This window comes from Macaca fascicularis, chromosome 7 (genome assembly GCF_037993035.2).
Source record: "Macaca fascicularis isolate 582-1 chromosome 7, T2T-MFA8v1.1".
In the NCBI taxonomy this organism is placed as follows: domain Eukaryota; kingdom Metazoa; phylum Chordata; class Mammalia; order Primates; family Cercopithecidae; genus Macaca; species Macaca fascicularis.
Genome location: NC_088381.1, coordinates 122,623,076 through 122,647,555, shown reverse-complemented (window position 1 = coordinate 122,647,555; position 24,480 = coordinate 122,623,076). Strand labels below are relative to the sequence as shown.

General features: G+C 49.6%; 1 protein-coding gene across 10 annotated transcripts in view; it reads right to left on the bottom strand.

Annotated features, from left to right (window-relative positions):
• The window catches only part of SAMD4A (sterile alpha motif domain containing 4A), a 229,228-nt gene that overhangs the window by 4,498 nt on the left and 200,250 nt on the right, over positions 1–24,480 (bottom strand). For all 10 annotated transcript variants that reach the window (XM_005561296.5, XM_073997422.1, XM_015453805.3 and 7 more), the window contains 5 exons: positions 24,071–24,156; positions 18,387–18,505; positions 13,480–13,681; positions 12,081–12,207; positions 4,136–4,219 (listed from right to left, as the gene is read on the bottom strand). In XM_005561296.5, coding sequence (XP_005561353.3) covers positions 4,136–4,219; positions 12,081–12,207; positions 13,480–13,681; positions 18,387–18,505; positions 24,071–24,156 — 618 coding nt within the window. The remainder of the gene's footprint in view (positions 1–4,135; positions 4,220–12,080; positions 12,208–13,479; positions 13,682–18,386; positions 18,506–24,070; positions 24,157–24,480) is intronic.

Here is a 24,480-nt window from a genome sequence, read left to right as displayed (position 1 = left end):
ATGCCAATGCCATGCATGGTGGGCCTCCCAGCCTCTGAGGGCAGAGAAGGGCTCCTGTGTTCATGTGTTCATGCATTTATATGCCCACCCACACAACATCTGGGAAATAGCTATTTTTGCCAGGAACCATATTGAACCTGAGAACCAAGATGAAAATATCTAATCCTCACCTCCCAAGTACTTATATTTGAGGGTAGACACAGACATGAAGCCAGACAATAATGCTGTATGTGATCATTGCTATAACGATCCAAGATAGCAGGAACATGGAGGAAGGAATGAGGGCTGCCCAGTTGGTCTGGGAAGTCAAGGAGTTTCAGAGAGATACAAAGTGACTTTTGTAGCTGGTGCTGGCAGGAGAAGGAGGAGGGTGGGGATGGCGTGCGGTGCACACATAGGCGGGATGGTAGGTCATCCAGTGGTGGAGCTGAGGGTGCATTGGAGGTTTAGGATGAAGGGTGGGGAATGGAGTAGAGGAGATAGGGTGAAGAGCCAGGCAGGGGCTGCGACAGACACGCAGGTGGACCTGTCTAGCTCACATGCCTTTCTTTGGCAGCCTCTCCTTCTCACCCCATGTCTCTGATGCGAGACTGGGGACAAGCTAGCTGTGACCCTGTCCACAGCTGAGCAGACCATGAAGGATGGATACATCTGATCCAAACAAATCCAGATTCTCTGTCTCGAGAATCTGATCAAAGGCAGAGATGTCTGAGGTAGGTGCTGTGGGCACTTAGAACTGAACAGTCTCGGGGAGGTGGGAGAGTGCTGAGGCCGCCCAGAATCTGCCACATCTACATTTTGGAGAAGTGGAAAACCCAAGCTACAGAGAAGGCAGGCGATATGCCCATCAGAGGTGTGAGGCCTGCCCGGCCCCTTTTTGGCTATCTGCTTACACATGGATTCTAGGAGGGTCCCCAGGAGCACACCATAGGGTCTTACATACCATGAACAAGAGCTTAGAGGTAGGTAGGTGAGGAATTATAAGCAGTAGAGTAATCAGATTTAATTTGAGAATGGTTTATCTGGTAGTTGCATCAGATAACCTGAAGAAGGATAAGGCTGGTGGCGGGTGGACCAGTTAAGAGGCCCCTATAATGGTCTGTGCCAGAACTGACAAGGGTCTTTTCCAGTGAGCAAAGACAGGCATGGATTAGCCATCACAGGCGGTAGAAATAACGGCATTCAGTGACCACTAGATGTGGGTGAGCCAGGGTTGCGGGGTGCCTCCCTGGCTTTGCTGATGTCCCAGTCCAAGCCCCAGTATCACAGAACTGGTCCACCAGATACAGCATCTCTGCTTGGCAGACCTCGGGTGTGAGAAGGGAGTGGCAGTGTGTTCCAGGGAAAGCTGGAGGACCCAAGTGATAGAGGGGGCGTGCTGAGGCCACCACAGGGGGTTCCTGGCCTCCTCGTGGATGCAGCCAGGCTGGCAACTCTGCCAGTGGGGCCTTGGAGGAGAAGCACTTCTTCAGTCAAAACTTTTGAGATAACTGTAGGTTCACATGCAGTTGTAAGAAATAGTCCAAACAGACCCAGTGTACTTGTATATAAGTTCTGTATGATTTTAGGGGAGATTTTAAAGAAAGGAAGCAATGGTCCCTGCGTGTGTCAATGGTGTCAGATCACCAATCCTAGAGGCCAACAGATGTGAGCCTCTCTTCCTCCATCCCTGAGTCGCAAGCATCCGAACCTCTTTTACTGTGCTTTCCTCTCCCTGCCCATTCCTCTTCCTATAAAATGACTTAATTCATTGGCATACTGTCTCCAGCAAGGTCATCTTTCCTGGCATCTGGAAGGGGTCAGCCAGGAGAGAGGCTCTGTCATATTGGGAGGGCACACTGCCACTGTGCCCAACTAGGCCACCCTGAACTTAATTTGCATTCTCTGCTCAGGAAACTGCTTACGAGGCTTCCCACCGGAGGGGATTATTGGGAAAAAACACAGCAATAAAAAGGCTTAGGAGATTAACATGATGAAAACATTAGCAAAAAACCCATAAGTTCAGAGAGGTTTTCTGTAAAAATAGAACAGACTGAAAAAAAATGAAGTCTTTTCAATGAAAACCTTCCTTTAATAAAGAGCGTTTGGTATTCTTGCTGCTAATGATGATAATGTTAGTACTTAGCAGTTTGATATGAGCCTCCAGAATGCCAATTGTCTGAGATGTATCAAGCCCTGGGAGAAAAGGTCAGTTCTCCTCCTCCTCTGGTCAAAACCAGTGAAAGACTGAGTCAGTCCCCCACCCAGCTGGCCACTGTAGAGCAGGGGAGCACAGGGACTTCCCTCCCCATGTCAGAACTCTGGCAGGCGCCAGCTCAGGGGACTCACTCACCAGCTGCCATCCTAACTCTGGTCCCAGGGAGACTCTCATTACTACTTTTAATTGAGATATTTGCATATCATAAGTTTCACCCTTTGAAAGTACACAATTCACTGGTTTTTAGTACATTTGCAAAGCTGTGCAACCCTCACCACTATCTAATTCCAGAATATTTTCATCCTCCTCCCTTCAGCCCCTGGCAACCACTCATCTACTTTCTGTCCCAGTAGATTAGTCTATCCTGGACATCTCACATAAATGGAATCATAATGCTCTGTGGTCTTTCACGCCTGGCTTGTTTCACTCAGCATGTCAAGATTCATCCACTGCGTTGCATAGGCGGTACTTGTTTGCTTTTTAAAGGCTGAATGCTGTTTCACTGTATGGCTACACATTTTCTTGAGCCATATTCATCCTTTGGTGGACATTTGAGTTGTCTCCCATTACTCATTAGGGGGCTGCTGACCCAGTCTCCTCTATGAGGTAAAGATGAGCTGGTGGCACCTCCTGCCAGAGGTGCCAGGGATGGCCCAGTGATGTTCCTGAGATCTGAATGGCCAAGGCAGAGAGCAGTGGTTCGCAAATGAGGCTCTTTATAGAGCCCCGGGAGAAGTCATAGAAGGGGCTGTGTCTTCCCACCATCTGTTTGGTGAAGCCCTGTGATGCCCTTGGAAGGCCTTCAGCTCCCCCTGGTACGGAGGTCAGGTGGGTGTGGTCCTGGCCCACCCCTCTGCTCCATGCAGAGCATTGATCTATTTCATATTTGGTTTCAGGATAAGATTGTGTTTGCAGAGACTAAACATCTAACAACCTTAGGTCTGGAGGACAAGGCTCTCTGAAGCAGCAGAGGATGGCAGTCTTTTCCTCACACTGCCAGGGGTGGTGCACATCTTGGCTCTAGGTGTGTGTAGACTGGAGAGGGCTATTGGAAAGGCTCATAGGAGGCCTCTCTGTGTCTCTGTGGCATAGAGCCTCCCAGGAAGCTGACAGGAAATGGCAGGCATCTCTTCTCTCCTCTGCCTGCCAAGCATTGTAAATATCCAGGCCCAGAGAAAGGTGCCTGCTTAGTACCAGGAGGGAGCTGAAGGCCTCCCAGGGCTGCTCCCAAGCATGGCTTCCAACCAAACACACGCGGGAGTACGGCTGCTTCCGTGAGCTGCGTGTGGAGCTGCAGCCCTGCACGGCCCAGCCCCCATTCCTGGCTTGGGCAGTGGATGTGCAGGCCCCTGTAACTCAACCTGTCCCTGTCACACAGGAAAGGACACCTCAGCCTGCTTTGGGCTCCAGGTGTCAAGAAAGCTGTTTGCAACTGGGAGATACACAAACAAGCTGGGTTTTCTGTTTTTCAAAAATTCTATTTTTAGGGCAGCTGGGCTACGCTTGGACCAGGCCGGGGTATCTAGTGCAGAGAAGGGAAGCGTCCAATGTTGTACGGGATATTCCCACTAAAAGCCATGTCTCGTGTCCCTGACTCCTCCAGGACTGGCACTTGGCTGGGACAACCGCTGTGGTGTGATTCCCACATGTACCGGGAGGTGGAGCTTCTGGGGACAGAGGGACAGCTCTGATCTCCAGGTCCCTGACTCACCTCTCAGAAAAGGAGGAGGAACAGAGCACTGGCCATTGGCATGGTGCTGCTGGAAAAGGGTCCAATAGTACCCTAAGGTCACTCTTTCTCCCTGTCCCCTGCCTATCCCTCCTTGTCCTCCCCCAGTTCTCCTGAGCTCCTGCCACAGTGTAGGCACCAGATGGCCAGAAGTTCTCCCAGGCATGTGGTAACAGGGACTTGGGGACATGCAGGAAGAACACACTCACCTCCCAGGGCGTGTTCGGTCATACTGAGGCACAACGACTCCAGCCTGTTGTTGATGTCAGGTTCGGTCACGGGAAGCTGGAATTCTGCAGGGGATAAAGGGTTATGTTGGTGACAAGGAGGAGATAAGCAGGGTGCCACCTGGTTCCACCTGCAAGAGAAGGGTCTGGTGTGCCTCCCCGGGAGGACTTGGGGACTATCAGCGCTGGCATGGAAGGGGCTCCACTCAGGCTCAACCAACCTCTAAGGTCTGTTAAACACAGTCCACTGTGAACTTGGGAACCTGAAACAAAACAGAGACTAAAAATAGCTGGTCATGTCACAGTCTGTGCTTCCTCTGCTCAGAACCCTCCAGCGGCCTCCCATCCTGCAAGGCCCCGTGTGATCCAGGCCCTTGTTATCTCTGTGCCCTCACACAGCTCTCTCCCTCCTCCACTCCGCCCCAGGCCCCCTCCTACCTCAGGGCCTTGGCACCACCGTTCCCTGGAGTGGTTTCCATGGCTCTCCCTGCCTTTACATTTCTGGCTCTATCGTCTCCTCAGAAAGGACTTTGTTCCTTGTATGAGCCATGCCCCCACACTATCCCTTTCCCGTGCTTTATTTTTCTTCATAGCCTTCGCCCACAGCTGTCATATTTGATATTTGTATTCACTTTCTACTGTCCCCCTCCCCTGACCCCGCTGAGTGCTCACCTCATTGGAGCAGAACTTAGCTCTGCCCCCTGTGCCTAGAGCAGGGCCTGGCCCGCATCTAGAGCGGGGGCGGAAGGCCAGGGCCCGGCACACACCTCTTCTGAGTGCGAGACCACGTGGGGGGCTTTAGGTGTGTGGGCTCCTTGATCCACCCAACAAGCCCAAGTGGGGTTGGGAGAGGTGAAGCCACGCATCAGTTACCGAGTTCACATGGAGCTGGGGCCAGGCCGCCTCTGACTCCAGAGCCGGGCTCTGCCACCTGCCACAGCAACTGCAGGTGACGGTCAACGCCCTCAGCCTTGAGGGCCTCTAGAACCAAGGGCTGAGATGCCCACTCTGCAGGCAGTAGGGGCTCAGCTCCCACTGCCCGACAGTGCTGTGCACATTCTCACCGCAATCTCCCCTGTATCTCCCCAGGTTCCAGTGTCGCCTGTCGTGAGCAGGAGGCAGCCCCTGGGAGCCACCTCCTCTCCCCTGCTGGGGCTCTCGCTGTCAGCACCTCCACAGGCCTCATCCGGTGGCGACTTTAAATGTCCTCAACTATCTAGAAGTGCCTTGCGGACAGTGATGATGCTTCCCTATCTCTCTGAATCTCCCTCAGCGCCCGGCCCTGGCCTTCTGCCTCATACATATCTACTGAGTGAAGAAAAAGCGAAAGAAGTAGAAGGAAACTCTGACAGCTAAGAGTTGTGAAATCCCCCTTTTTTTTTTTAAACATTTTGTGACACTAGTTTGAAAAGAATTGCAAAATCCTACAGGGAGAGGCAGAAAAAAAGTCCCAGAGGCGGTGTCCAGAGTGGGGTGTGTTCCAGGTGACCGAGAAGTCTCCGTGTTGCCACCACCTTCCTCCGTGAGCCTGGGAAGCTGTTCCCTGCTGAGGGCCTTAGCTCTTCTACTTGTCAAGTGGGGAAAGCATGCTGGGGTCCCACTGCAGGCCACCTGCCTGCTCCTTCATGTCTCCACCAAGGGAGCACATGGGCCAGAGACAGAAAGAGAAGTGAAACGAGGTTGGTGGCTTGGCGGGATAGGAAACTGAAACCAGTGGTTAAACCAAAGTTTTGTTTTCCTTGATTTGCTATACATTAAGATAAATCTCTGCAATGTGTGTTCCCATTGTCAGCTAATTCAGAGGCAGATGTTGCTTCCGTTATTTAAAAATTGCAAAGAGAAGGCTGGCAAAATGGAACGCTATGGAAAGCACCAGAGAGCTGACTGTGTTCTTCCTGACCCATGTTCCGGCGTCGATGGGTTTGGAAGACAACCGTGCCAGTTCGTGAGCAGACGGAGGCTGACTGAGCTTCCAGGGAAGTGGGGTGCCGCAGAGAATGGCAGGAGTCTCCACCGCCCCCACCCACTAGTTGCTGTTAGAGTAGGGTCGGGGCAATTAGACAATTCCAGAGGGAAGAGATTTTAGTATTTTCATCCATTCATGTGAAAATCATATGCATGCAAAAATTAGCAGTCTTCAGGGTGTGAAATCTATAAAATAGAAACACAATTTTATATATAGCGAGTTAGCAAATACGAAAAAAAACAAACCTCAGCAATTATAGCCATCCATATGCTCATTGTAAGATTTAGTTTACTCTCCAGCGCTCCCCTTTAAACAAACACTGTGGAGAGATTTGGATAAATAAAGATGCTCGACATTTGGAGAGAAGTGTTTCAGCTGCAGGATTTCTTGCCAACACGCAGCAAAATGCCATTTTCCAAGCCTGGGATTGCGTGTTCCAAAAAGGGGGCTGAGAAACGCAGGGCTCTCCGCTCCAGAATCCCCAAACCTTCGTGGCTGCTCTTTTAGGTGGGAAGTGGGGGTGTTCGCTCCTTCTCCCCAGCTCTTTGCTTCCAGGCGCTGGGGAGCCATGACCCCCACCACTCTGAGTGGCTCTGAAAAATTCTAAGTCTTGGGAGAAGCCCATATGTTCACACTGCAGAGTTTCCTAATAGTGTGACTTTTTAATTGTGTATTTGATAAAAACAGATCCATGCCATCTCGCCGCACGTATAAGACAGAAAGACCAGTTGGGTGGAAAACAGCTTCCATCTCAGGCTAGGAACCCTCAGCTGCATGGGGCTTGGTGCCCCAGAGGGGCATTCGGGCAGCTCTTGCCCCACAGACCAACGTAAACCACCAGGCCAACCCTTGCTGTGGCTCCTGTTAACCCTGAGGGCCCGTCTCATTTATCCCAGGCCCCTGCCCCTACCAGCCACAGACCAGGCAGATGGAGATCTGAGTCCTAGGAAGGCAAAAGTTAAGACCCCTTTTTAACTGAGCCTCCTCTGCTGTTTCCCAAAGGGGGCATGTTTCTTCAGCTCAGATGGCATCTCTGAGGACCGTTCCAGTATTCAGTAAGGACCCCCAGTTTTGGAATCCCCAAGGTCTCGGCTGACTTGAAACATTAATTGTATCTTTTCAGAAGTCTCACATGTATGGAGTAGTCCTGTGCTCAGGCCCAGGGTCAAGAAGATTCTGGAAGAGAACGCTACCCATTCCTAATGAGGTGTTGCTGTAGCACCCCCCTGAGGAGCCCACAGGGCTTGTCCTTGGCAGTAACCGTCCATCCCTACTGGGTCTCATGTGTGGCACCCTTGGTACAATTCTGCAGTGCTCTTTCTCCAAGGCACTGAGGGTAAGGAGCCAATTTCTTTAGGACTTTAGAATAAGAAACAGGCTGGGGCATTCCAGGAAAAATCTGTAGAATCCCATTTTGCCAATGACAGCTGAGGCAACTCTGTTGGATAACTAGAAAGGTGTGGAGTCTGGTTCACTGAGGAGCAGGGTTGCTAGGAGGAGAGAAAGCAGGGAAGACAAAAAGGGACAGAGAAGTGGGACCTGGACCACTGTGATGAGATGAGTAAATAAGAAAGGAAGACAAGGGAACTAAGAAGAAAGGGGGAGGATGGTAACAAAAGGGAAAGAAATGGCATGGGTAGGGAAACAGAGGGGCGGGGCAGCAGGCAAGCTGAGGATGGCAGAGACGGCCATGGAGGGTGGCAGGAGGGTATGAGTAATGAATGGCATCCCTGAGTTGGCTATGGGAACACACCTTTTCTCTGGTGGCCTCCTAACATTCCTAAGCCTGCAGAAGAGGGTCAGTGCCTGTGGAGGTCCTCTGGGACCAGAGCTTTCACAAAAAGTGATGGGTACATGGTATAAGATGATATTGTACCATCTTGCCCCAAGTTGATGCTCAGAGGGAGGAGGCTGTGGGCCCAGCTGGGTTCTTGGCTATGACAGAATTGATTTATCAATCTCCCTACCCATTGTCTGCCAGTCCTGAACAGGGATGTCTGCCTTGATTTATTGGAAGACATGGAGGAAATATTTATCCAGTACTGTACGTGGGTCCCTGTTCTGGTTTCTGCCTCTGCATGGCAGCCCCTTCCACTCCCTAATGGACCCAGTGCACCAATAACTAACTCTCTATTCTTTCTAAAGGCAGTTCTCTGGAAGGAAATGAAAAATAACAGCCTGGAGTACTGTGCTCCCAGATATATGCCGAGTGCTTACGGTAGAAGAATCCCAATTGTGAGCTGGTGCTTAGAGGAGGTTTGCTGTGGTGAACAGGTAAGTCACACCATGAAATGCTGCCACGTGAGGTGCCACTGGACCCAGCTCACATCCAGCTGGTTCACTACCAAGGGTAGTTTGCATGTGGCTTTGGGCAAGGGAAGGATGAGGTTTCCAGAAGGCTGTGCAGCCTACCCTTCTGAAGGTTTTCCTTTGAAGACTGCTATGGGGTTCCCTGCCCTTTTCTGTTAGGCCCTCCAGGGGGTAAAGAACCTCCATGATCTCCTACTGTTGAGCCAGAGCCACTCCAGGATCCTCTCCGACTGGTCCCAAGGACAACTAAGCCTGGGTCAGTAGGAATTAATTGCTTCCAAAATAAAGGATCCCTCTACAAGCAATTTCCAAACCAATTATCTAGTTGAGAACACACCCTGCCTCCATGAGGAACGTGACCATTTGCACAGGCGCCACACTTGTTTTCTGGTGAGCGTATTATACCTCGTAGTGTTTCCTATTCATCACCGGCAATAGCCACCTGAAGGCTCTCCTGGCTGGTCCCAGGAAACAGCTAAAACTTATCCATGTGGAGGTGGAGTTTGCAGTGAGCTGAGATCGCGCCACTGTACTCCAGCCTGGGCGACAGAGTGAGACTCTGTCTCAAAAAGAAAAAAAAAATAAGAAAACTTGTCCATGTGGGAATAACATGAAACACCACTCCCGAGGGGCCTCCAAGTGCCTGTGAATTGTGTAGAACCAGGAACAAGGGAAGTGTCCTGTAAACCCGAGCAAGGTGACTGATGAACTGATCCGCAACTTGGAGGTGGGTTCTAGCCCTCTGTCTTCTCTGTATGAGACGTTTAAAGTCTCCCATCAGTAGAGTTATTTTAGGTTTACAGAATCAAAGCATCCTTCAAATGCATTGTAGTCTTCAAGATCTGCCCAGTTTACAATGGATTCTCTGAAGACATCTAACAGCCAGGAGGAAAACACTGCATTCATTGCATGATAACAGTTTTCTGAGTATTTACTTTTGGGCTGGTTACACATCTCAATTTCATTTTGTGTTCGCGATTACTCCTGTTCATGTACAGATGAAAGCCACTTTCTGACTTCCTGATTTTTGCTGTCCTGACATGATATTTGTAGTCTAGTTTTAACGCCTGGCCACAAGCCCCGGGAAGTCTCCATAGCGAACCAGATTGCACTGCTTCGTGTGGAAAGGCCCATCTGCAGAAGAGGCTCTGAATCCAAGATGAGGACCCTGACTCTAGGATGAGCCTTCGTTTGGACCTGCTTGGAGGTCAGAGGTGTTGTCCCTGGGTAGGAGGCTGCCTCCTTGAGGGGAAGGAAAAGTCACTACAGTGACCCGTGGCCTTGACAACCAGCATTTGATTGGCAAGGGCTGGGGAACCGCAACCCTGTGCCCTTAAGCAGGGACCTTCTGCAGCCTCCTTCCCCTTCAGCGAGGGATCCTGGGTCCTGGGTCCTGGCCAGGCCCTGCCCTGTCGTGCCCTTTATGCATGTCCTGGAAGAGCCACCCAGCATGGTGCTGAGCATGCTGGGCAGGCCCTAGGAGTGGCTCCTGTCCAGCGCTCAATGGTTTATTTGCAATCAGGAAATTTAGAGCGGGCTTTTTCCTGTGCTTTGGCTGTTATTAAAAATGCTGTGTGAGGACCTTTAAGGCCTTGCTGGAAGTGGGTTTGTAATACTTGAGAGATTAAAAAGAACACTCAAAGGGTTCCAGAGTTTTAAGTCCAGTATGCGAAGCACATTATTTAGAGACTTGTAGGTAACTACAGTCTGCTTAAAGGGGTTGTGCCTGTGGGCTAGGGAGGGGAGGGGAGAGGGACAGTCACTTTTGCTTACAGGCCCTTCTGTGTTATTTGATTCTTTAGCCACAGGAACAAGAGGCTTCATATGAAGAGTGAAAATGATATTAGGTTCATAGTTGCCCTGAGCACAAGCCAGCCACTTGGCACTGCTGTGAAACAGTGGAGCGGAAACAAAAGTATAGGTGGAAGATTCTATCAACAAACCCAAAGTGCTCCGGGACGACCCAGCTCTTAGAAGGGGGACTGTCTGGACCTAGTCTTCCCAATTAAGATGGAGAAAGCTCAGGGAAGATTCCATATGAACAAAGAGGAAGGCTGAGAACTGGCAAAAGTGGCAGGAAGAGAAAAAATCAAGAAGGCCTTGAGAAGGTATAAAGAATGGAAGACAGCAGTCACTCTGCTGGTGACACTGAGGCCAGGGTGAAAGACCCATTCAAGGTGAAAGATCTCCTTGTGTGCAGGACCTCTTCAAATCTTGTCCAGAATCTCTTTTATTGGGAATGGATTCTACATAATTCTGTGTGAAAACAGAGGATGGGATGAAAGGACCCCGGGAAAAAGCCTTCACAACCCCCAAATGTTGTCATGTTTCTTCCCAGGAGGAACAATAGCTACATGTATAGAAATGGAGAAAAGGAGCTTTAAAACAAAAGTGAGCAAATAAGAGTTTTGGAAGTCAAGAAGCAATGTGAGCAGGCTTCTGCGCTGTGGTGGCTGTCGCTCCCCTCCCTGACATGCCGTTCCCAGTGGCGGGTCTTCGCCTTCAGCGTCCTCCTCCTCCCTGGCCTCCCAATTTCAGCCTACCTCCCTTCCATCCTTCATCCTCCTGCCTGACTTCTACTCGGAATCCCCCACATGGAGGAATCCCCCCAGGGAGAGTGGCCAGAGTCCAAGCTCCTCAGCTTTGGATTCCAAGTCCCCCACCATGGGCCACAACCTTTACAGCTCCCTGGGTCCACTTTCTGCTACCTCAGCCAGACCCTTCAGCCAGCCATGGCTTCTGGGCCATGCTGTGGTATTCTGGACCTTTGTGGTCTTGCTCCTGCGTTCTTTCTGCCTGTAACTCTGCCTTCCCTCTCTCTACCCTCTGCTGTGCCCTGAAGCTCAGCTCCAATTCCAAGAAGCTTCCTTGCCTATTCCAGGCCACAGTGACACTTCCCTTCCTTAAACTCCTATAGATAGGACTTACTAGACAGAGCGTTTCTACTGTCCAGGGCATTTTCCTACACGTATAACACATCTCTGGTTTGCCTGCCTTGGGTGGGGGGTCCATCCAGATAGGTGCAGTATAATTGCCTGAGTGGCTTGTTATTACCCTTGGAGTCTACAAAGTCTACAAGATCACTGCCTGCATAGAGAAAGGGTTCAAGTATTCATTAGCTGTGCATAATTCCAACCACTCTGTTTTAGGAAGCATGATGAAAGCTGAAATTGACTTGAAGTGTGCTAAATTGCGCTTTAACCGAGTAAAGGAAAGATGGCTGGTACAACAGTCATCACTTCGCAAGAAAAAGCCCAAACCAGGGGGAAGGTCTCAGCATCAACAGTTTTCTCTTTCTCTGTCTCACTCTCACTTTCTCTTTCCACACACACACACTACACATGGAGCCCTCCCACCTCCCCACCACCAAAGCCCTCTTGTGCTATCTCTGGTTTAATCAATCTAGAAATATGACTAGTATCAAAAATATCCCCATCAGATTGCAACCAACTCTGGGGCTCCACGTGCTGGCTCTCAGCCAAGCCGCCGCTATTCATGCTGGCAAGGCACAGTTTAAAAAAGGAAAGGCTTCTATAAGCTCCAAAGAATGCACGGTGACAGTCAAGGCTAAGCACTTTCCGGCTGGGTTCGCTGGGGCATCTATTTTGGCCTCCCCTCTGTGTCAAGGGGATGTGAAGCGCCGGGCCCTACCTGGCTGCTGGAACATCAACATATTCTGTGGGGAAGTGTGCACGGGCAGCGAGCGGGTCCTCTGGACTGAGCTGTGGGTGCGGCTTGGCATGCTATTGCTGCCCCCGGGGTTGGCAAACCACAGGTTCTAGTGAGAAAAGCAAAAGGGGAACTCGTTAGTTCAGCCCCGCTGGGGTGGACAGCAGAGCCGCCAGCAAGAATTTGGGAGGCAAAGATCCCAGGAGAACTCTAACTTCTAGAAAAGGGGCTTGCAGGCCAGCACTAGCATCTGCATATTTACAGAGAAGGGTTTAGATTCCATTCACTGTAATTTCTCTTCACCTCCTCAGTGCTGGCCTTGCTGTAAGCCTCAGCTTCATCTGGACACCACTCTCCCTGTCTGCAAAACTCTTTATCCCAGTTGTTGCTTTTGCTTTTTCCCTGCCACTCTTCTAGGAAATGGGGGAGTTCTATAAATGTATGCAATGAAGAGCACAAACTATTTCAGGGCTCTCATTTTGATTTTTTTTTTTTTTTTTTTTTAGATTCTTACAATGTACTTCAAAGCGAGGGGGAGAGAAAAGAACCTCTCAGCTGGCAATGAGCTGGCACAGCTTAGCTTGTGTGTCCCAGCAGTGACGTCTTCTTGAACTGATCTGGGGGCTGGGGAAAATGGTCAGAAGACAGGGTTTTCTGGTACCCAGGGGAGTGAATCCTGCCCATCTTGCCTGAAGCCCTTTTCCTGTTTTTAAGCTGATCTGTCATCCCTTAGTTTCTCCTGAGACCCCAGAACCTCAGACCTACTTGTGTCCCTCCGATGCTAATCCCCACCCACAGAGCTTCGAGAAGCTCTGGACACGCAGGCAGAAGGCACTAGGCAGGGGTGAGGCCTGGGGCTAGAGGGGTATGAGCGACGGGCCAGAGAAGTCAGCTCTAAATTGCACAGCAAGAACCTCTGGGCAGGCTGAGAATGTGTTAACTTTCCCCCGGCGCACACTCTCAGACTATGTCCTGTGGATGCTCCACCAGAGCTGGGACTAATACAAGGGAGCTTTTTGCCACAGATAAAAAGGGAAGGAAAGTTCTCTAAGTACCAGGCTCTCCTGGAGCCCAGATTTGGGAGGTAGAAGGTCAAGCATGGGGCAAGGAAGAAATAGGTCTTGCATTTCTTTCCAAAGATACTCTTGTGCAGGGTCCCCAAGGTTAAAGTGGTCCTCTGGGCATCCTAAGCACAGCTATGGGGTTGCTGTGTCTCCCAGAGAACAACGCAAACAATGCTGTTACCTCTGAGGAATGGTGGCAACTGCCCCCAGCATAGTCCCCCTTGGCCTCTCTCCCCACCCTGGGGTCACCTGGGGGGACATCTGCAGCCTCAGGCCTTGGCTTGGCCATCCTCCTCCCTCCTCGGAGCAGAACAAACCTGTCTTCCTTGTTTCATGATGGTGGGGGCAGCTGTGGTGTTGCGCTGGTTGGAGCTGACGAATCCACTGGTGCCCAAGAGGCCCAGGCGGGCGGAAGGGACGTTCCGAGAGGGGATCTGGTACTGGCGCGGGTTCCGTCTGCCCATGCCACTGCCCATAGAGCCAGCCGTTGGGAGGGAGTTGGACTGCCCAAAGCCTCGACTGTGAGAGCCAAGAGAGAAGGAAGAGACGATCAGTTATTATTCAGCCCTTTTCAAGCCACAGGCTTCCCATGGGATGTTGCCTTGGGGGGTCTCTTCACATTTTTTTTTTTTTTTTTTTTTTTTTGAGGCAGGGTCTCAGTCTGTCACCCAGGCTGGAGTGCAGCAGTGAGATCTTGGCTCACTGCAGCCTTGACCTCCTGGGCTCAGGTGATCCTCCTATCTCAGCCTCTGGAGTAGCTGGGACTACAGGCATGTGCCACCATGCCCAGATAATTTTTTTTTTTTTTTTTTTGTAGAGATGAAGTCTCACTACGTTGCCCAGGCTGGTCTCGACTTTTCAGGCTCAAGCGATCCTCCCAACTGAGCCTCTTGAGTAGCTGGGACTACAGATTTTTATATTTTTGTTGGAGACAGGGTCTACCATGTTGCCCAGGTTGGTCTGGAACTCCTGAGCTCAAATGATCCTCCTGCCTTGGCCTCTGAAAGTGCTGGGATTACAGACATGAGCCTACCGCGCCCCGCCTCTGCTCATACTTTGACAGTTGTAAGGCCTACAGGGGGCTCTGTGCCAGCGAACAACTATAATTAAAACAGCAGCTAACATCTGAGAGGCTATATCACATGTAACTTCCTGGGACTTGGACATTATTTTTCGATCCTTGCAACAACCCTATGAAGTAGGTGCTCTCTCCTTTGTAGCTGGAGAAGTAAAACTGTGTGTAATCCTTGTGCACAGGCCACACAGCCAGCAGGGGGCAGCACTGGCACGCAGGCCCAGCAGGTTCACCAGCACTCTGCCTTCTTCCGCCTCCCCGCCGCATCTTCTCCAACCCATCCTGCTGCAGATGAGGACACAGGTCTTGAACACTCACATGCTTTCGAGAGGCCACATAGCAAGAAAACAGCAGAGCCAGGGTCAGAACTGGGTCTGACTCCTGTCCCAGTGCTCCCTTCTTTAATCCTATCATTGTTTCTCCTCAGCCTGTGTGGCAGACTTGGAGAAGCCTGTGAGGCCCACCAGGATGTAAGCTCCATGTCTGTCCTCATCCATCCTGCATGTCCGGTGCCTGAATCAGTTTCTGCACAGGGAATGCAGTTAAATGAAGGAACCAATGAGTCTCTGCCATCATGATGCATCCTCGAATGGGAGAGCCGATGCCACCTGTGGGGCGAGGGATATAAGGTCGGAGATGATGTTTGCGAATGTTCTGGACCTAGGACACAAACTGCCTTCACTCCACAGGCCCTCCCTGCAGAGTGGGCCGCATAAAGGCCAGGGCAGGTCCATGCTTCTCCTGGGTCCGCGCAGGGAGGCTGCCAGAGCCCCTAGCATCACATGCAGATGCCGCCTCTCCCGTTGGGTTGGTTGACCTCAGCACTGAAGAATGCATCCTCTCCGACACGCCTCAGGTCTGGGAGGTTACACAGCAGCCGGCAGGGTTTCAGGAACCAGCACATTCTTTCCAAGAAGAGTCAGCTTTAGTCATTCACGGATGAAGTCGAAATGCATTACCTCCAGCGGCCACAAGATGGAAGAGATCTACTTTTCCAGCGACACAGGGGAGGTTTGTACCAAGCCTATGGGGAGCCTCCGGGAAGCTGGGCTGACGTAGTTTAACCAGTTGAGGGTGATAGGGGCCTGCGAACAGTCATTTCCTGAGAAGCAGAGCTGTGCCTGTGTGTAGGGGGAGGGGCATCTGAGCCAGCAGTGCAGATCTCAGAAAATCAGTTTCTCTTCTCCCCAGAATTCCTAAATTTCCTAGGGCGAGAAGGGGCAGGGGGCAGAATTCTGGGCTTGTGCCTTTCTACTTCCAGGCTTTGGTGGCCGTGGAAAGAGTTCTAGATTCTGGTCAGAAGTTCATCTAAAGGTGGTGAGGAGGACACTCACGGGTTCTTGGTATCTTTATCTTGGCCTTTCTTCCTTTTTTCTCCTATTTTCCCCTTTTAAAAATTTCGTTTTTATTTTTACTAAGGCTTAAGACTTTTTGGTTTGAAAGAAGAACTCAGGGCCAGGAGGGGTAGAAGAAATTTCACATGATGAGAGACCTCCTTTGGTGGAAGGACAATCTGACTATGTGAGGTAGACACAAGGGCCGAGTGTTTTTTTTGTTTGTTTTTAACGATGAAAACTAGTCCTTTGAGTTTTGAAGTCAGAATTTTGGCCACCTGGTAGATGATTCAGTATTCTGCTATGATCTTTCCTTATTTAGTGTGGATAGCATTTTCTCACTTTCCTTTTTGGTTGGATTTTTAAAAAGTTATTTCATATGCAAAATACAGAGTCAATGAGTGATACTAAAATGATATGTGCTTCCAGGAAGGCAAGACTGTATTCTTAAGCAATATAATCTGGGCAGAGGACTCTGTTATGGGATACTTAGTCACTGGAGAAAGGAGGGATCCAGGGACTCTTAGGACTCGGCTGTATAGGGGAGGGGAGTAAAGCGAGAGAGTAGGACCCATCATGTCCTACTCTCACGCTTTACTAGATTGGCTAGGCCATCTTTCTCCTGATGGTAGGACCCTTCGAGGGTTGTTACAAAGCCAGCTTTGCAGAGGGTTGCCACTGCTGGCAATCAGAGTGAATGCTTGGATTACTTAAGATTGCTAGGTTTAATGAAATCATCGATGCTTTCTGGGGAGAGAACAAAGTGACAAAAGCAAGTTTTCCTTTCTCATTCTCTCGCCTTACATTTCTAAATCTGATTTCATTACATTGAAATGTTGAAATGCATGAAAAGTCTTTGAGAAAGTAACATTAATAAGAATCAATTAATTTGGGATTTATGATAATCCAAGCAGGGGCTGGGTTGCAGTAAACTTTGTATTATTGGAGAAAGAGGTCTTCAAAGCAAATTAATAGCACAAAAAGATCCCAGAGGAAATACTTGTGAGTATAAAACATCTTCCAGCATTTTGAATTGAATTCCAATTCCAATTGAATATCCACAAGTGATTCATTCTTATCTAATCAATAAAAAGACGTCCATTAGGACTCCAACCTGGCAAACCTTGGGTTAGCCCAATCCAAGTGTTACTAACACCCTGGAGAGGTCAAGGTTCATGCCCCCTGCTCCACCTCCAAAAGGCTCTCAGATGTAGACCAATGACAACACAGGGCTGACAGAGGCCAGGGTGGGACTTTTGGAGGAGCAGCAAAGAGCTTAAAAGCCCCATCTTCATCTCCAACCTCCAAATGCCTTCTTCCTCTTGGAACTTGTCTCCCAAGGGCCCGGGGTTGCAAGAGGAGTCTGGAACCTTTTCACCTGGGAAAAGTATTGCTGCTCTTAGAGAAAAGCCGCTTGGGATGGGGGTAGGCCCCAGGGCAGGAGGCCAAGGAAGCTAGACCTTGCCTTTCATCTGGGCCATTGGGAATCCTCAGGGCAGAGATAGTCTAGTCCAAGAGCTTGGGGCCAGGGAACTGGTCCTGAAGTGTCGCTTTGCCTGAACCATCTTTTCCACTCATCAGCCTGAGACCATGAGAGTTGTCTGGCTTCCACAGGGTTAAGAGCATGGAGCTGGAGCTGGTGCCAGCCTGCCTGGTTCAAATCCCCGATGCTGCTGCCTACGAACTTGTCTGTAAACTGGGGTCAACAACAGCAGCTCTACCTCACATGGTTGTCACAAGGATTAAATGTATTAATATTCTTAAAGTGCTTGGATACCACTTGGCATATGTAAGTGCTAAATAAATGTTTGTTTAATAAATAAGCGTTATATATGCTGGAATGTGATCACACTTCAGTTTTAAAATTAATCTTTCATGAAGTCTTTTCACAAACTCCAACTGGCCTCATCTCCCTTAAATACAAAACAGTGATGTTTTAAGGCACACTTATGCAAATAAATGCCCCAAATTTTAACACCACGGGCAAAGAGCTTCTATACATGCACCAAGAAATGAAACAAATTCAGAACCTTTCAGGTGCAAGTGAAGACATTATCTGCTCATGTTTTAAAAGTGTAAAATAGAATGTTAATTTTTCAGGATGTTTACATTCTCATTCCCTTATGTCCCCAAAATTCCCTATCATTGTTTAAGGCTTAACCCTTCCTCTACCCTTAATTTCTCCCACAAATTGTCACTGTAGTTCATCTTTAATATGTATTTGGATTCCTCAATTTAAAACTATATTAAGGTAATGGGTTCTAAAGTACAACCAGGCTTATTTTTATCTGCGTGCAAGAAGCTGAAGTACTATGAAAAAAATCAAGAATTGAACTGCTCCACTGTGAGACTGCAGACCAAAATAGACTAGCCCTGGGCTCTTCACCCTGCCACCAACTATAATTAGCTTGTCTACAGCTAGAAGGGGGAAAAAAATTACCACTTAAGGTGCTGATAGAACAACCCATTTTTATCCTTTCAGATCCCCCTTTTGTGGGTGATCCATCCTGTGTTTTGCCTGCATTTGTTAAATCATACCCACTCTCCCCTCTGATACCCATCTGGACTATTACCATCATTTTGACAATGCAAACGGAGTCACAAAAGCTCACATTCAGCTCTTCCCCTGGGAGTGCTCGCTCTCACAGCCTTTTCCCAGCCCCACCTGTTTAAGTAACGCAATTTGGAACTCGCCACAGGGCATCTTCATGAACAAGGAATGGTGCCCTGCCATATTCCTGCCCCAGGAACTGAGGTAGGCAAGAAGGTGCCAGGGGAACCACCATGCATTACAAAGAATGAAATCCCAACATACTTTCTTTGCTGTCGATATCCTGATATGTCTAGAAGGGTTTTCCGAGGGAAAGACCGAAAGAGCTTCTGCACCTGCTGTTTCCATGACAACAATCTTTTTTTCTGTGTCTCTGTAAATGCCTGCAAAAACAAACAGGACTTTTAAATGGGTGACACAGCCTGGCATTAGAGGGAGAAACATGCAATTAATAGGGGAAAACATTGGAGTCTCTGCAGTTGCCTTTTCTTCACCTGTTTCTAACCTGGTCCAAACAGTAGTCAGTTTAATTTGGGAGCTGCCTACTTTGAAAATTTAAATTATCTGACATTGGAGGTGCTTGGTAAGGTACATGCATCAAACTGTTGATAACCCTTATTTTTGGTTATATTTCTGGCAGATCCATACCCACATTCCCCCTCCCTCCTGACTCTACTCCGGACTCTATTAACCAAGAATGAATTGCAAAATTGATTGGTGAATACTCTGGGTTTTGCAGGCCCCCCTGCATGTTCATAATCAATGAAAATTCTCAACCACTCCAAAAATCAATCTGCTTGATGGTGTGTGGCCACCCTAGAGTGGTCTCCAGGGTGTCAGAGAATGGACTCTATTCTCTGTGTTTCAGGACTTTGTTGAGAAATCTCCAGTTAATGGGTCTCTTGCCTTACAAAAATCCCAGTGTGCCAGTCCTGATTTAAACCTTCTCTAAAGTTTGGGAAAATATGTAGGTCTGATACCTTCAGAACTCTTTTCTAGCAAAACTGGTGTGTGTGTTTTGCCTACTGCCCTGTAACAAACTCTTATCTATGTTATAGTTCCTTTTGCATTTAGCCTTTGTACTTGCCACAGACTAGGAAAGGACTTTACGTGGGTTAGGGGTCTCCAAGGCAGGAACTCTCAGATTCATGATATATTAGAATTAGCCAAGGGACAGTCAAAATTCAGATACATAGGTTCCCTTCCACAGGCCCAGAGCCTGATTTAGTAGATCTGAAGGGGTGTCTAGAGAGTTTGTGTTTGTAGCAAGTGCCCTGGTAATTCTGCTGCAGGTAAAGCATGAACATGGGGTGTTCTAGGTGGTGAGGACACCACGTCATATATGAATCCCCTGCCAAGTGCCTAGAACTGTAACTTAGAACATGTGCTGTTGGAAATCCATGTGATTTGATTGATTCGCAGTAACAAGGATGGAGAGAAGATTCCGAAGTAGTTTTGTCAATAAGGCATGAATTCCTTTAAGTAGTCATAAAATATTACTCAGTAACAGACTAAATGACTAGTTCCCATAAAGGAAACAGATTCCTTAAATGGAGAAAAAGAAATGACAGCTTAATTGTCCCCCAGTGATGCTTAATCTTTAAGGACCTAAATACCAGGAGAGCTCTGTGGACAAAAGCAGAAGAATGTTAATCATGTGGCAGAAACGTCATTGAGGACTTACAAACCCCTTCTTCCCGGGTGACCTTAGCCAGATGCCACTAAGAATACGCATCAAGGCAGGCTAGGAGGCGAGGGCGTGGCTCTCCTCCACAGTCCTGCCCATTGGTTGGTGATGCTCCCTCTGCGTGTCCTACTACACATGAGGACCTCTGAAACCGGGCGAAAGGCGAGCGTTTCTGCTGGACTCACACCGAGAGGGGATCATTTCTGCTTTTGACTGGCTTATTCAGCCACATGTTGTGTGAGGATACGTGGGCATGCTGGTCAGGGTGACCTGGGGAAGAGAGTTGTGGGCCAGAGGAAGGCTGTGGATGCAGACGGGCAGGGCTCGAATCCCTGCACACCTTTATGCACGCCCCTCTACCCAAGACTCAGTGCCTCCTAGAAACTGAGGATAATCTCTCTCTCAAAAGGATGTTGTGAGAATGAAATAACACATGAAAAACACTTAGAATACCTGGAATGTGCCTCACTCTTAATGATTCAATAGATGCCACTCACAGGTGTCACACTGGGGTTTGGTTTTGGACTGCACAGACCGGCCGTTTGGTGGTGGTAGACAGCTGTTCATCACATTAGACATTCAAAATGACCTTGCACTCCAACAACAGCACACAGCAAATGACTTCACGGTCTCTAAACTATGATACTGAGCTGATCTGGAGCCAGCCTGAAGGACAACTGGCCTGAGTTTCCAAGTGACAAAGGAGTAAAGGGCTCATTTCATGGATGCGCTTCCTAAGACACCGTTATAGACATGACATCTTCCCTGGTGGGAAACAGCACCCGAGAAGGTGGGAATGTTGGTGCCTCCACGGGGAGGGCAGCGCATTCCCTGAGCACCTCAGTGGGCGGTGGGGTTCCTTTCCTTCAGCGCTGCAGATGGGAGCCAGCCCCTTAGCAGTGCTGAATGAGAGTGGGGGCGGTTCTCAGTTGGGGCTGTGGTGCTTGGTCTTGGCTGGCTCCAGGAGTTTCTGAACACTGGTTCCTGACCTACAGAGGAGTGCTCAGTTACAGGCAATCGGCATTGGCTATGATGCCCAATATCTCACTGCAGCCCCAGGCTGGGCTGGGGAGCAGCTTCCTGAGGGCCCTGGAGGGGAAGGGAAGGCTTCATGCCCAACAACTGCCCAGGCACCCCTAGTCGCCACTCCAGAGTTCTGGCCCTCTCAAGCCTAGACCAATGCATCTGTCTGGAGGAAGATGGCTATGGTGTCCCAGTGTACGTGGCTGGATGAAAAGGCTCATAAAGAGGCAAGAGCCATTCTTCCCAGAGCCACCTCAAGACACAGTGAAGTGCCCAGAGGCCTGGGATTATCACTCAGGAGTCAAAGTGACTGGTCTCAGAAATAAAATTCAGAACTTCCCTCTCCTTCCTTTCATGACTCTGGGGACTCGGTCCCTCCATCCTGGGGAGGAAGGGAGGTGTCCTGGCCCAGTTAATACCTTCCCTGCTCCAAGCCAGCTAAGGAACAGCATGTCCGGGCTATGAAAGGGCGTCCTGTCTCTCTGCGCCCGGGTGAACCTTCTTCCAGGATGGAGGCTGTGCGCCTCCATGGGGCCTCACAGGCAGGGCGTGTTCTGCCCACACAGAATAACCAGAGGCTATGGAAAATTATTCAGACGCTTTTCCTCTCTCTCAAACTAAAACCATAAAAAGCCCTGAACAACATTTTCCCTTCCAAAGCGGCACGCAGGCCCCTCCATCCTGACTTGAACTTAGCAAGCAGACACCTCACCAGCAGCTTCCTGCCTGGGGCCCCCAGCCGTGAGAGGCCCCTCCGGGCCATCAGAGGAGATCACTTGGGGCTGCACGGAGGTAAAGGGGAAAAAACAAAACCAGAGCCAGGATACCCAGGGAGGACACGCAGGATGGCGGGAAAGCGAGAAGCGTCAGGCCAAAGTTTCAGGGCTGGCGAGGGACAGTTAGGAAGCCTGTGGATTGTTGGGCACGGGAAGCTGGAGGACTCATTATTTCTGTCTCAGGGGCTCAGCTGTCTTGAGGCAAGGTGGGCAGTACCGTGTCCTCCAATATCGATGCTGAGAGCGGGCGTGGGAGAAGAAGCAGAGTTCGCTTTTATCAGAGGCTGAAATCCTCCCCATGCTGTCTGCCCCAACCCACCCACAAATGTCCTACTTCCCAACAAAACACGGAGCCCTGCAGACATCGCTCTCTTCTGCCTCCTTATGAACCGAGTCTCTACCACCAGGACTCTCGCTTGCCTTCCAGGTTTGAGTGTGGAGAGGATTCCTCCATGGAAATGCCCTGTTCTGGCTCCAGGTTTGGTGCCCGTTGCTGCTCCTCTGTGCTCCGGGGAACGCAGGGATGACCTTATCAGAGGCCTTCTCATCATGGCTGTGATGGCCTGTTTCTTTCTGTCTCACCCCTTCTCTCACTACTGTAACCTGCCTAGTTCGGGACAGGGACTAGGTGCTCAGTAAGTATCTATGGAATGAACGAGTTATAACATTCTTCACTGTGTTCTTGACTTCTCTTCCTTCGTTACTTTTTCCTGGCCAAAACAAGTCCAGTGTCAGGATTGGAAATAGAAAAGGATTACTCAAGCTTGTGGGGAGAAGGCCTTGTCCCTGAAACAAAGTCACAGATAAGCCTTCAATACAGGCTTTTGACAGTGCCTGGGTGCTCTAGGGAAGCCATTAAAGAGGGAAAAAAACATTTTTATTTTCAGTGAAAAGTCTAGTACTTTGGCATAGTTGAACATTTCAGAGGATGGCATGTCTGAGCCCCCAACCTAGGCGGCTGGTCACCGTCGTCACACTGACAGCTTTGGCCAGAGCCGCTTGGGCCCGTAAGAATCCATATGGCCAAGAGGAGAAACTGCAAAAATGAGGGTCTGGGGAAGTGGGGAAGGGAGAGCTGGAATGGAATCCCAGAGGACAACTGTACCCTTGTATGTGAAGTGTGGGTAGCAGATGAGGGCCCTGAGAACTGAGTGAGACCTTCGATAGCCCAGGGCCCATGCGGCAGCTGGGAGGGTGAGAATGTGAGAGGGAAGTGGAGAAGAGGCCTGGCTGCTGTGCTGGGCATCTCCCTTCACCGGAGCCCACTGGACTCCTGGAGTACTGGCTGCCAATGCAGCAAAGGTGAGGAGGCCTGAGGCCTTTATTATCTTTTTTTTTTTTCCCCCCGAGACAAGTCTCACTCTGTTGCTCTCGCTGGAATGCAGTGATAGGATCATAGCTCACTGTAGCCTTGGCCACCTGGGCTCAAACCATCCATCCTCCCACATTGGCTTCCCAAGTAGCTGGGATTACAGGTGTGCACCACCACACCCGGCTATTTTTTTTTTTTTTTTTTTGCAGTGACAGGGTCTTGATATGTTGTCTAGGCTGGTCTCAAGCTCCTGGCCTCAAGTGATCCTCCCACCTCGGCCTCCCAAAGTGTGGGGATTACAGGCGTAAGCCACCGCCCCAGCTCCTTTACCATCTTATTCTCACATTGAAATCCTACAAAAAGACTTCGCCACCGTAGGTTTATCTGGTCCCAAGTTCTCTTTAATCTAGGCCTTGCCTCTGTAGCTCTTTGTGGGGAGGGAGGGGAGGGGTGCCCAAGGAGCCACTGGAGTTTCAGGTCTGAGGTGCAACTCCCTCTCCCTACATGCCCCTCAGGGACAGCCACCAGTGCAGATGGCTGCCGAGCCCCGCCATGCCCAAGTGTCTGTCTCACTCTGTATATGAAGACTATGCCTGAGAGTCCAGTAGGCATACCTGCAGCCCGCCTCAGGCCTCCTCCAAAAGAATATATAGCAAATATGATTCCTATAACAATCGCAAGCCCACACACACACACACACACACACACACACACACACACACACACACTCATTATTTCTTTATGGGCTCTTTCTCCCTTCCTCTCTCCAGTTCCCTGAGCTAAAAGCCAAGAGTTCAACACAAGATTTTTAAAAGACTTGAAAACGCCCAGGGCTAAGCAGCAGGGCTCGTGTGTTATCCTGCGAGGCTTGGCCACCCGAGGCTGCTTCCCCAGCCAAAAGTCGTCTCAGGCGTTCGCTGCACATCAGAGCACTCGGTCTGGGCAAATCTTTGGACACCAAAGTAATGTTCAAGCTGTGTTTGGGTTTGAGGCTGTCATAGCCTAGTTCTGCCCAACCTATTATTAATAACTGTCCACCACTCAAAAACAAGTTGTTGGAGACTAAAATGATCATATCACAGAAACTCTGAGAACCTTTTCTAAGCAATAAAAACAAAAAATTGGTTTTGTAAAACCTGTCACTACTCACCTCATGAATTAGACACTTGTCTATGAGCTGTAAATAGGAACTTATATTTTCCTCATCGGGTCTGGAGACCAAGAGCTGTGTGCACACTGTAATTAAAAAGAAAAGATGAATTAGACAAATGCACCCCTTTCTAATCTCTGGGACCTGACTCTCATTTCCCTTCAGGACCAACACTCTGAGAGGTATGTGTGTCTGCAGCTTTATGTGAGGCTCACAAAAAAGGCCAAGAGGCTCCTCATTCCACAGAAGTCAAAGGCTCAGACACCGTGGGAGCCCTTGCCTTGAGAAGCCCTTTGGGTTAATTCCAGTCGTGCCATTCCATGTGAAGCCTTCTGCAATAAGACACTTCGTGAGAGGAAGAACACAGCAGTGAATAGTGGCGTCCTGAGCTCCATCTTTGAAAGTGGCTC